The sequence below is a fragment of the Crotalus tigris genome, unplaced genomic scaffold, assembly GCF_016545835.1.
Source record: "Crotalus tigris isolate CLP2741 ecotype Arizona unplaced genomic scaffold, ASM1654583v1 scf7180000020218.1340706, whole genome shotgun sequence".
Classification (NCBI taxonomy): Eukaryota; Metazoa; Chordata; class Lepidosauria; order Squamata; family Viperidae; genus Crotalus; species Crotalus tigris.
Genome location: NW_024097911.1, coordinates 1,056,257 through 1,069,497, shown reverse-complemented (window position 1 = coordinate 1,069,497; position 13,241 = coordinate 1,056,257). Strand labels below are relative to the sequence as shown.

The following is a 13,241-nucleotide window of genomic DNA, read 5'->3' as shown; positions in this document are numbered from 1 at the left end:
TTCCAAAGAGAGTGCAGATTCTCCATTTTAGCTACTCAAACATTACAGGAGCCACTTTTGAAACATTCCTTTGGTCTTCTTTTGAATTATCTCTGACTTGGATTGATTTTCCTGGTATCTTTGCTTATCTCTGTTGTTATTTCTGATTGGAATGACCTATTAGGAAATCAGGGTTTTGCTCTGCTCTTTCTCTGTTTCATTGGTTTGGAATACTGGGGCTGTGCATTCTTTCCCAATAATCTTAAGCAGTTTTCTTCTTTTGTTATTCAAACCACTGCAAAGCTGCTTTACTGGAAGGCTTCTCTGAAAGGTTGACAGTCCCTGGAAAAAAAAGGTTTCAGCAATCAGCCAATTTAACCCCAAAGCGCATTTACTAAAGCTACAGAGCTATCCGTGACCCTCAAAGCTTGGGTGCAATCCTAAAAAAAAAAAAAAACCTTCCAAATTGTAATTATTTAATGTTAGCTGATCTAATCAGGGGTCTGCAAACTTGGCAACTTTAAGACTTGTAGACTTCAACTCCCAGGATTCCTCAGGAGAAATTCTGGAAGTCCACAAGTCTTAAGGTTGCCAAGTTTGCAGACCCCTGATAAATTGAACACATATAATTTTGCTCTTGAATCTACCCCTTTCTTATGGAATCTTGGCTTTTGAAAGCATAGGGTGACCTCGGGAGTAAAAAAAGTTGTGCACCTCTAATTCAGTTACTCTTTGACAGAGAAGAAAGCCCACTGCTACAGGTCTCCACAGCATAGGCACACTGCTTTTCAACGCTGCCATTGGTATTAGCAAAAAGAAACATTCCTTGAACAGGCTGGGAGTGCAGTGAGTTCTAAAAAATGGAGATGTGATGTTCTAGCAATCTGAGAGCTGCCAGACGTTTCTTCCTTCTAGCCAATTCACAATCTACTATTTGTTTTTCAACCCAGACCTGTGAGGCTTCCTCCCCTGAGCCTGCCTCTTTTCACACTGTGGATTGCAAGAAAGCCCAGATTTGCTTGTGAGGAGAGATGCTCCAAGGCCTTTCCCCCAGGCATCTGAACAAGAGTTTTTTTTCCTTTTCCTGTTTGATCCTCAGAGCTGCTCTGAAGGTGGGTTAGATTGAGAGTGGCAGGCCCCAGGGGACCAAGTTAGTATCAAATGGTGAGAATTTTACATTTTTTTTCTCCTCTTTTCTCAGCTGTCTGTCTGGGCAAGACCAATTTTGCCAGAAGCCTTAGCTCAATGGCTCAGAGTTGGGCAGTGTCTCTAAATAAAAAATGGGAGGTAGAGCTTGAGCCCATCAAACTCACCTCTGCTGTATGCTCCTAGCCCCATGCCTTCATCCAAAAAAGGTACTGTATTTAGCCTGCACAAATCTGAATAACCATTGGTGTGCCAAGAAAAGCTATAGCAAACTGGAGGAATAGAGGAAGCAAGTGAGAGAAAGCTATGGCTGCTCCTGAGCCAGTTGATAATCCAACAATAAATACCAGTATCAACCTCTCCAGGACTGAGATTAGCTGTAGTAATAGATTAGCTGTAGTAATAGAAACTTTGAATTGTGCAAAATCCTGTACCTCTTTTTTCTCCTTATTATTCAGTGAATAAGGAAGTGTTTGCTTGTTTTCAAATGTTATCTGATTGTTCTGGATATAAAATGTCCCAGCCCCTTTTACCTAGTCCTAGGTAATGATTCCTACATATTTCAAAGTCAAGTTTATCTTCCTTACTTTCTACAGGGGAAAAAAAAACCCTTAAGAGACTCAGCCCTCCTCTACTGTTCTGTGATGGAGGGAAGAAGGGTCCTCTTCCCTTTCTCCCACCCACCTTCAACTATCACTACAAGGTGGGGGGCGTCAGTATCTGAGCTCTCTTGCCATTGGAGACCCATTGGAAAGGTTTGTCTTGAACATCTTGCCTTTGTCTTAACTGATCACTTGCAAAGAACTTTTGAAATGATTCCAAGAGCTGCATGTTAGGGCAGATTGTATGTACCCTGAGGAATATTTGCCCTGAACATACAGGTCTTGGTCTATTCCAGATTTCCTCAACTTGTTTTTTTTTTCCCAGATCCCCTCATCCTCATAGCACTCTTGATTTTAACTATTGATGATGTTCTGATATTTTCTTCTAAACTAATAGATTATTTCTATTGTCTATGTTGGTATATCTTTGGTTTCTCATAGTCTCAATTCGGCTTTCTCTTATCCTTTTTGGTCTACACTCCACCTTTCTTATATACCCAAGATGATTCTCTCTTCTGAAGCTTGACTTTCAGGTAGAGAGTGCTCCAGTCAAATACTGGTTTGATTCTTTTCTGCTTTTTCTTTTTTCTTTTTGGCTTTTTAGAGGTAGAAAAAGAAGGAGTGAGAAAATACAGGAATCCTGTAAGTGGCAAGATAATGCCTATCTGATTGAGATGGAGGGATTGCACAATAAAAGCCTCATCTGGAATTACCCTTGAGTACTTTTTTTTTTAACCCTCCATTGTTTGACTGCTTATCTTAATTTGCTTTCTTTATTTGCTTTTTAAAATCCTTTCTGCCCTACATAACTGAATTACTCATTCCTCATCTTTCTTCTTCCCCTTGGTGCCTCTTTTCTTTTGGAACTTACCCTGCAACATGCATTTTTCACAAACGCCTAGTACCTGAGGAGAAAAAATGTGTCTTTTTCTGAATGCTTAACCTCTGCTTCCTTTCTTTATTTTAGGACATCCTTTCAGTAATTTTGCCTGTAATTTTTTATTTATTTATTGCAACCATATGAAAGGCTGTATCTGTTTAAAACTGTATTTGTTTTAAAGTGCCTAATTGTGAATAAATATTTATTTTTAAGTAAAAAAATATTACTTCTCTAGGCTGGTTTTACCACCCTATTTGTGATTTTGAAAAATAATGAATTTCTATTCAGATATATATGAAAACCTGACTGCTTTCCCTACGCACTAAGTCTGGGAAAGGTTTTTTTTAATGCCTAAATATGTATTTTAATGCATAAGTGTGCATAATTCTGGTTATAGGCTAAACCAGAAATACCTAGATCCAATCTGGGTTACACTTGGTGTTGCTAAATCCCAAGATATTTCACCCTTCCTCCTACCTGTCCAGAGCGCTGTATATATGAGATTTATTTTTATCTTGTTTTATCCTTAAGATTTGAAGTAGATTTATGCTGAGAAACGATGGCTAAGCTGCTTTAGGATTACTGTTAAGGCAAAGCAGGCTTCAATGTGTTAAAAATAAATGTGTTTGTATTAGTTCTGGGTAAGCATGTTTAATTCAGCTAATTGTAGTTTTGTAAATCATGGTTTGGAACTTAATATATTAAAGGCACCCAGGTTGATTCAGTAGACCACGTCTTAGCATAAAGTGATCTTCATGACTTAGATAGGAAGGGAATTGGTGTCTCTCCCAGGCTGAAGCTACCACAGGTAGTCCAGAATCTAATATAGTAGAGCTTTCAGCAGGGCTCACTTCAAAGTGAGCTTGTATAACGTTGAAGAATTAGTTAACATCATACTAGCATTGACTATTAGCTTCCAAGCCTATCAAACATAATATTGTCTCTTTACTTGCAAAGGCTTGTTAAAATGTATGAGAGAAAACTGTTGGGCACTTAAATATTACAGTGAAGCCTAGTTTTAATGAACCAATTAGGAAGAGGTATGTCTGTTATTCTCAATGTCCCCTTGGTTTCTTTTGAGAATGAGGTTTGTTTGTTTGTTTGTTTATTAGATTTTTATCCCGCTTTTATTATTTTTAGGTAACTCAAAGTGGTGAACATACATAATACTCCTTCCTTGTGAAGTGAGTTGGCTGAGAGTGAGTGATTGGCCCAAAGTCACCCAGTTGGCTTTCATGCCTAAGGCAGGATTAGAACTCACCATCTCCTTTAACACCTCTCTCTCTCTCTCTCTCTCTCTCTCTCTCTCTCTCTCTCTTTCTCTCCCTCTCCCTCCCTCCCTCCCTCCCTTTCTCACATGTTGCAATTACATAAGAGATCACTCCTTCTAAAACCCAGTAATATTGCAGGATAAGAGAGTACTTGAGACATACACGAGCCTAGCTCTACAAACACACCAGTCTATACACACAGCTCTTATCTGGTCTGGCTTTCCCACACAAAGGCCTACCTTGCATCATATATTCCTCATTGCTGCTGCCGCTTTCCTGCCTGCTCATAAAGCACTTTGTAAATTTATGGCTGAGATTGCTGTCAATAGAAAACTGAGTGGGAAAGATTGCCACTGGCTACCCTTGCAGTTTTTTCACTTGGGAAAAAAATAATATCTCCCAGCACTGTGTTTCAGAATAAGCGAAACCTTGATTTAACAGACACCCCCCTCCTTTAGAAAAGGTTGGTTTTATAGTGGACCAAATTTCCATCCAACCCCCCCCCCCTCTCAAAGAATGGATAAATCTGTTGCATCTGAAGTTGTCTAGAGCAGCAGCCCCCAACCTTTTGGGCACCAGGGAACAGTTCCGTGGAGAGAGGTTTTTCCATGGACCAGATGGGGGCCTGGTTTCATGTGCTGCCTGCATCTTGCAGATGGGGCTTTGCTAGTTTGTGCAGATCAGTTTCTGGCATGTTGTGGCCCGGTGCTGGTCCCCGGACTGGGTGTTGGGGACTCCTGGTCTGGAGAAGGTAAGTTAAATGATCTTAATTTTACAACGTTCATGGAAAAATTGATACCATTTCTGTAATGATGTCAATCTGCCTATTATATCATTTACATCAATTATGTAAATTCAGGATTTGAAAGAACGTACATTATTTGCAGAATGGCATCTTGATGCAAATGTGATAAATCACCAAAATAACATGTTTTCACATTTAACTGACATTTGGGAATAACAGACATACCTCCTCCCAATTTTGTTCATTAAAATAAGGCTTCACTGTAATACTTAAGTGCCCAATAGTTTTTTCTCATACATTTTAACATGCCTTTGCAAGTAAGGAGAAAATATTGTCATGTTTGATAGGCTTGGAAGCTAACAATCAAGGATAACTTCTCCTGGCAGTCACCTTAAAGGCATGTTGGACACCAAATCCCATAAGCATTGGCCAGGGATGGAGGTCTACTCTATCTTAAGAAGACCTGTTTGGATAATACTAGGTATGGAAGTAGGTAGTATATGAAATGAGCTAGAATAAATTACACCAACACCTTTTACGGGCTGGATAAAGCATAGAAACTATGAACCCACAGCCAGCAAAAGAAGCATACTGTGACAAATTATTCTGTAGAACAGCTATCCCAAGACAAAAGCATGGAATGGAATTCTTACATCACACCATGCTTTGCTGAACAAGCTACAAAGGCTGTTTTCATATCTCAGTCTAAACCATAATCTATAATTTACAAATCACAATCAATGAAACACAGACCAAACAAACATATGATGTGAAACTAGCCTGTATGAGTAACAAACTGAAATGGGATAGCTCAGTAATGTAGCATTTATCTTACTTCCAAACTCAGAATCTGCAGCATCCAGTTAAAAGGATATCAGTTAGAAGGGTTCACTACCGTCAGTCAAAGGTGTCAGAATCTGGTTGTTCAGGCCAGTGGTTTTATAGCTTCAGATGTCTGTGCATTCTAGAGACCCAGAAGAATACAAATACTTCAAAGAACATCCATAAACCAAGCCAATGCATCCAATAGTTAGGAATTTAAAATAATATTTAGCAAATTGAATTATATCAAATAAAACAAATATTCCCCCTGTCGTAAGTGAATGTTTACAAGAGTTCAAGAAAAGCAGAAAAGCTTAAGTAAATATCATATATATTTTTGCCATTGTTGCCCTAGAACATTTTCCCTTAAATCTGAAGGTACAATGTTCCAAATCTCCACGTTTACTCAAATCTGTATTGTCACTACTGCAATTTATTAAATGCTATCAACTCAATGTTGACTTTTAGCAACCTACATAGACGGATTGTCTCCAGGACCCTCTGCCTCCAGCTTGGCATTTTAGGTCTCTCAATGGTGCATTCATTGTTGTCATAATTGAACCCATGCAGCAGCTGCTGGTCATCCCCTTTTTTTTCCTTTCAACTTTTCCCCATATTTTTATGGATTTCCCAAGAGCACAGTGTCTTTGCATCACACGCCCAAAATACGATACTCTGTCCCTGATCATTTGAGTTTCGAGTGAAAATTCTGATTAATTGATCTATGAAGCAACAGAAATTAAAATTGAAAATTAATACATCAGGATTTATCAAGTTCTTTTTTTTCTAACCCAAGCCTTTCAGATGTTTAAGAGTCTATTCCCAAGTTGTTTGCCACTAAAATTTGACCAGTGGTTTGCTAGTGGGATTTGATGGATAGGATGATAGGACTCTTGGAGATATAACAAAGGCTTGAAGTATATGAATAGGCAGGACCCTGGATTTGAACTGTCCCACTTGTTTTCTTTTTTAATTTCTATGGTGTGTTTTAACATTCATTTTTATATGCTTCCTTTAAGGGCTGAGCTCTTTCATGGAAATGTCTTGCAAGTATACACTAAAGTATACAGTAATATATATTTATGTATACAGTAATGTAAAAATACTGCCAATAGCCTGTTTGTATTAAGATAAGGTGTTATGAGATGCAGCAGTGTCAGCAAGGCAAGAGGTAAAAAAAATATTGGGGCCACAGCAGGGCAATCAAAGCCCCTTCTCTTTTACATGTGGGTTGACATCACATGCACACAGATACAGAGGGAATGGGGCTTTGATTGGGCTGCCAAACGACTGTCTTTTTTTTAACTCCATCTTGCAACTGCTAGTTTATAACCCAATAACGGAATCTTAAGTGTCAACCATATCCTTCTCTTTACAATTAAAAAAACAAACAACAAACAGGAAAAGGTTGCAGATCTTGGAGCAGAGAAATGGAGCTTCTGTTGTTCGCTTCAGTATATTAGTTCATGCTGTTTTTCAGATCTCAGCAGAATGGCTGGTCCTACTGCAAGTTTGAGGTACAGTGACTGCTTCATGTGTCACTTGTTGGGGTGTTATTCAGGGACAGCAAACTGTTCATTATTTAGTTTTACTACCATGGGGAGAGTGTCTTCATTTAGATCTTTAGCCTTAATTTCTCAGCTTCTTCTTGATGTCTCTTTCAGCTGGAAGGGGAAGTCTTAAAAAAAAAGCCAGCTCAAGTAAAAGAAGCACCTGTACCTCTCTACCTTTCATAATTATTTTTTCCAAGCAGTTTCACAGTGCTTTAGCATACATGGTTTTTATTTGTTTTACAGAGTTTTCCCATCACCCACTCAGTTTAGGGTGGCGTACATCATAAATGTAAATCATCAACCCACCTCACTGTAACCTGCCCAACAACTCCTTATTTTAAAGGCCTTTGGTCCATTTTACAGAACTGTCTTTGGGAAAGTCTTTCCCAGAGTGTCCTCTTCCAGTTGTGCCAGAACCATCCCACTCCCGTCATTTGTAAACAGCACTGAGAGCAACCAGTAGAGAAAGTGGTTCCAGGGAATCACAGAACATCACAGCTGTTGCTACACACCTTCATATTACACCTGGGAAATTCCTTAGTTTTGAATGGAATTTAAAATAGCTACTAAAAAGGAGTGAATGAGTCCAGACTAAAGTGCAGTTATATGTCTCTTGAAAACAAGTCTGTCCTCCAACTAGCCCCCCCCCCCATGCCTATTTACAGAGCCTCTAGTCCTGCTTTAGGCACAAGGTCAGCTGGGTGACTTTGGGCCAGTCCTCCCTCACTCTCTCTCATACCTAGGAAGCAGGCAAAGGTAAACCACTTCTGAAATCTTGCCAAAAAAAAAAAACCTGTAGGGACTTGTTCAGGCAGTTGCCAGGAGAGGGGGAAGAGAGAGAGGTGGGGAGGGGCACCCACAACTAGATGTAATAGGAGTTCCTAGTTGGGATTTCTGGGAACTGAAGTCCATGCACATCTTGGTGGCTTCAGGTTAGAGACCGCTGTACTCAGCACCATGAGAACAGGCAGTAATGCTTCTATTGTTTTATTTAGATTTATCTGAATGGCTCCGTGGCACAGATCTACAGCACAATGCCCACTGGCCAGAATTCTCCTGTCAATTCAGACCTGCTACTCGACAGTAGTGGGGCCTACCTGTATGTGATGACAGCTTCCCAGGTGATCCATCAACTTGTTACTGTTTCCCATCTGTTTGTCAGGCAGGAAATTCTGCACTATATCTGGGCTTAAGAAAACCTGTTGTGGAGTCTTTGTTGTTTTCTTCTTCTGCCTGGGAGTATTTTTTTAATATAAAAAAGGTGTATAAAAATACAGCATAGGTTGTTGTGTGTATATTTCCCATTAGCTCAGAGGTAAATTATTTCCCTTTATTAGATTACTGTATTATAGGGTTGATCCCTGCCTTTGGCAACCAACCTAAGCCTCCAGAATTCTATTATTATTATTATTAATAATAATATTCCAGTTTAACACAGGCAACTATACCAGAAACTTTTCTGTGGACCAGTCCCAACCAAATTAGAAGCTGCTCCTTTTATCCCTTATCCTTAGCCCATTTCTTATTTAAATCTTTCATCTGCCTTTGTAACCTCTGAAATTCTGCCAAAACAAACCGGCAAGCCTTGTTTTTGGAAGAGAATTGCCATTTATATAGTCTGGTAGAAAACTTGATGCAAATTAGGTAGATTCTTCTGCTTGTGTCTGCCGTAAAAGTACGATATGAATAACTTTTCCTACCCATATAAACAAAATCAGTAATAATATATTGTTCACTCTGACTCAGGTGTCCAAGATCCCAGTCTCAGAATGCCCTAATTTCCAGGATTGTACCTCATGCCTGCATGCTGAGGACCCCTTTTGTGGCTGGTGTGTCCTACAAAGCAGGTGGGTCTCTGATGAGGAAACGAAGAATATGAAGGAATTGTTTTAAAAGAAGAGAGATGAATTCTGACCGGGTTGTACAATGCCCTGTTCCATTGCTAAATGAATCATAGTCTATTAAATTAGATCCAATTGCCTGGATGCACTCAACATGCTGAATCATAAATCAACTATGCTGGCTGGGTTTACAGAATACAAAGAATAAATAGCCAGTTTTATTTTAGCCTAACATGTACAAACTCTGCTTCTTTCTCTTCATCTCTAATGTGATTGGCAGGTGTACCCGGAAATTGGAATGTGAACACCATGAGCTGACCAATCACTGGCTCTGGAGTTATGGAGATGAGAACCAGTGCTTGAGAGTGGAACAAATTTTACCAGCCAATCAGAGTCGAGAAACACAGGCAGAGGTGCGTGAAACAGTGGAAACTGAGAAGTGGATTTATTATGATTTAGCAACTGACCTATCCATCATCTCATGGAATAGTTGCACATGAGAAATGAAACTCTTTGCATTGCCTGGATTAATCTCAAGCCTGTTTTCACCCATATGCCTCAAGGTATTGGTAAGAGGGATAATGCATACATTAGCATCTCACTCAAATTTATAAAATCCGAAGATTTATTATTGAAGTGTTAAATCACATTTAAGCCAAAGACCTCAATTGCTCTGTATTCCAAGAAAATAATTTCCTGTTCTACTTAGATCTCATTGTTGATTCCCAATCTCCCTGCATTGGGTGAAGGACAGCATTACCACTGTGCATTTGGGACCCAAGAAAGCCAGGCCCAGCTGCAAGACTCTTGGATCCGCTGCTTATCACCTGTTCCTGAGCAGGTGCCACCTATCCAAGAAGGCAAAGGTAAGCAAGGCTCCTGTCCTGAGTGCATTGCATTCTGATGCTACTTAATGAAGGTATTTTAGCCAGAAGCACTACAGATACAGTGGAACTGCAATGATAGAGCATAGTATGCTAGGTGGAAAAGTATTGCATCAGCAATTTAGGCTTTAGCTATATGTCATTTTAATTTAAATAATTTCCCTACCACTTAGAATAGAAGCAACCTTAGCCAATCAAATCCTGCTTCTGGGGCTACATAGCCAGTGAGGGCACTGGAGGAGGCAAGCCTACTTTTCTTATGATATGGTGTCTTGACTGATCGTGAGTCCCCATACTGGTATATAAATAAAATATAGAGTAGAAAATGAGCATCAAACCCTTCTCAAATCAAGAAGTTGCCTGTATTTTGATAAATACTTGACGTTGCTCAACATCTGCAATCAGGTCACTGTTAAAATCAGAGTAGCCTCTTGAAAAATTGCAGCCTTAGTTACTGCTTTCTGGTCATCCACATTAGGGTAATAAAATACTTTCTTTAAGGAATGAAATTTCCTTGTCTTCTCCTTTGAACCCTCCCAGATGCAAAAAAAAAAAAAAGCTTTAAAATCAAGCAATGATTTAATTTACATGATAATTTACTCAGAGGGTTTGCTCTGAGTAGGATTAGTGTGTGCAAAATATTTCACTGCCTTACTCAGATTGTAGAGTGGGAGTAGTTCCAGTAGCAAGTTGGGGGTATGGTGACTGAGCGGTTAAAGTTGCTGAGCTTGTCAGCTGGAAAGCAGACAGCCTGAGTTCAAGACCTGAGAACCACATGACAGGGTGAGTTCCCATTACTTGTCCCAGTTCCTGCCCACCTAGCAGTTTGGAGGCATGCAAATGTGAGTAGATTAATAGGTACCACTTTGGTGGGAAGGTAACAGCATTTCATGCAGTTTGGCGTATAGTCATGCTGGCCACATGACCATAGAAAATGTCTTGGGACAAAGCTGGCTCCCTTGGCTAAGAAACGGAGATGAGCAGCCCCCCTCTAGAATCAAACACAACTGGACAAGGAAAACCTTTACTTTTACCAGTAGCAAGGTATTCTGTGTTGTCTAAGGAGACATTTTATGATATTCAAACTACCAGTCTTCTTGCTTTGCCTATTCATGCAATTTTGCTTATAGAGATAAACCCTTTAGCTCACCTCATGAAAACCTAACACAAATGTTTCCAAGGTTTTAACACTTAACAAGAAAAATTCTGATCCTGGTTCTGGTTCTTTGAGTAGGTCCTTCAAAAGTAAGATTAAGGCTTAGATCTTGCTGAGATCTGTTGTTCCCCTTTGGACACCTGGTTAGGATTTGTCTAATCACTTGCCCATCATTTCATATTTTAAAAAATACAGATCAAGCACTACCAGGTCAGGTACAAGCTTGCTACTCCATTTTCCCTGTCATGTTGTTTTTCTGTCCAGAGGGACTTCCATGTAAGGTGGACCTGCTCAACATGTCAGTCCTAACCTGCAGTGTGAAGTGGTGCTGCCCAGTCATCTGAGTAACAGCATTTCCTCTTGTTTATTTATTGCATTTATCCTGCTTTGATGGGTGGCTGCACATTATGAACATTCTGTATTCTAGGTTTCAAAAGCCTACTTGCGTTGCCTTTGCAATCCATCTTCAAGATTACACATCAAGCTCCCTTTATTGGTTTGGAAGTTACAACCCCCTCCCCAAATGCTGTTAGAGTTATATTATCATATAATTATTTATTTACATTATACAGTTATGTAGTCTATAATAGGCTATAACAAATGTCATTTTCAGAAAAGTCTTTTAGCACAGGGGAAGATATTTCAAGAAGATAAGAGGCTTGTTTGTATAATGTTGTGTGGGCATGCGTGACATGTTCTCTCTTGCTGGCTACTTGGATGGGGGAAAATTGACTTCAGGTACCTCTCCTTTCTCTTCCTCAGACCATGTGACTGTGACATTAGCTCTGATGTTCCAGGATGTTGTCATAACTTCTCTGGGATTTTCCTTCTACAACTGTAATGCCGTGAGCCAACTCGCTGATTCCATCCCGTGAGCGAATGTTGAGTGGGGATGGAGGCAGGGTGATGTGGGTGGCAAAGGCTGCAGGTTTATGACTAACAAGAAGCATTAAATTGAAGCAGCACCGTATCTGTTCTTGCACTAAAATTTTGGATTTCTGCACATGAAAAGTGGAGCATTAATATTTTCTTCTGAAGTGTGCAGATTACGTAGGCACATACAAGAGCCCTGGTGGCGCAGTGGTTAGAATACAATACTGCAAGCTACTTCTGCTGACTGCTGGCTGCCAGCAGTTCGGCAGTTCGAGTCTCACCGGCTCAAGGTTGACTCAGCCTTCCATCCTTCCGAGGTCGGTAAAATGAGGACTCAGATGGTTGGGGGCTCTGACTCTGTAAACTACTTAGAGAGGGCTGTAAAGCACTATGAAGCGGTATATAAGTCTTAAGTGCTGTTGCTATTGCTACATCTATATTTCTCATGTTTCATAATTTATCCTGATGACAAAAATGTCATGTTCATACAAAGACGCACCCTAGAACATGAAGCCCTTCCCCTCTCACCAGTACCATCTTCCTCAGCCACCTCTGGGTCAAAGATTCAATCTTTGAATTACTTTGCTGCTTGCTCTAATTATGAGAAACCTACTTACTTAAGGAAAAGACAGATGAGAAGTTCTGCTCAGCAGGCTGAGGTTTTTTTAAGAGAATAAACACCCCAATTTCTTTCCAACTCAGTGGGGTATTGAAAAGGTTAGGAGATTGAAATTCTGACCATCAGCAGGATATGTTTTCTAGAAGTGAACAGAATATTACCAAAGTTGCTATGGGGATATGGTTGTCAAGAGGAAAAATCAGGTTAAAAATGGGCTAGATTAATCTCTGTTTGGAATGCTGCTGATTTCTCCATGCCAGGGGTAGGCAACCTTGGCACCTTTATGACTCGTGGACTTCAACTCCCAGAATTCCTGAGCCAGCCATGCTGAGGGGAAAGGAAGAGGTTTCCAAGCTGAGCCATACTGGCTCAGGAATTCTGGGAGTTGAAGTCCACAAGTCATAAAAGAGCCAAGGTTGCCTACCCCTGCTCCATGCTAAGCCTCCTTCCCTCTTCTTCCCAGGCACCTAAGCCAGCGTAGAGCTAGGGCAGTGCTTCTCAACCTTGGCAAGTTGAAAATGCTAGCTGGGGAATTCTGGGAGTTGAATCCACACATCTTCAAATTGCTGTGGTTGAGAAACCCTAAGTTAAGGGGTTGAAAAGAATTCCAGCAGCCAAGCTTTTCCTACCTTGCTGATCTCACATAATCTTAGTTAAAGGTAGTTTTTCTTTTATCTTCCTTTCTCCAATAGATGTGGAACATGTATAGACAGCCCCTGGATGTGCCACTGGTGTCCATCTAGTCATCGCTGTGTCTCTGAAGGGCCCTGTCCAAATGGAGAGGGGCTTGTCTACAATCACAAGGTGAGTAATGTATACTTCGAAGCATGGGTCTCCTAGTTTCCAGAAGAAATGGGCGGGAAAGAACAC

General features: G+C 40.2%; 1 protein-coding gene across 10 annotated transcripts in view; it reads left to right on the top strand.

Moving 5' to 3' along the window:
• Positions 1-13,241, top strand: part of PLXNB3 (plexin B3) — a 59,738-nt gene that overhangs the window by 13,506 nt on the left and 32,991 nt on the right. For 7 of the 10 annotated variants that reach the window (XM_039365976.1, XM_039365981.1, XM_039365977.1 and 4 more), the window contains 6 exons: positions 7,994-8,119; positions 8,745-8,845; positions 9,120-9,252; positions 9,549-9,705; positions 11,642-11,750; positions 13,064-13,175. In XM_039365976.1, coding sequence (XP_039221910.1) covers positions 7,994-8,119; positions 8,745-8,845; positions 9,120-9,252; positions 9,549-9,705; positions 11,642-11,750; positions 13,064-13,175 — 738 coding nt within the window. Of the gene's footprint in view, positions 1-554; positions 1,335-1,721; positions 1,881-6,925; positions 6,963-7,993; positions 8,120-8,744; positions 8,846-9,119; positions 9,253-9,548; positions 9,706-11,641; positions 11,751-13,063; positions 13,176-13,241 lie in introns of those variants that run through there. The other 3 variants (XM_039365980.1, XM_039365983.1, XM_039365982.1) reach the window with 3 other exon arrangements.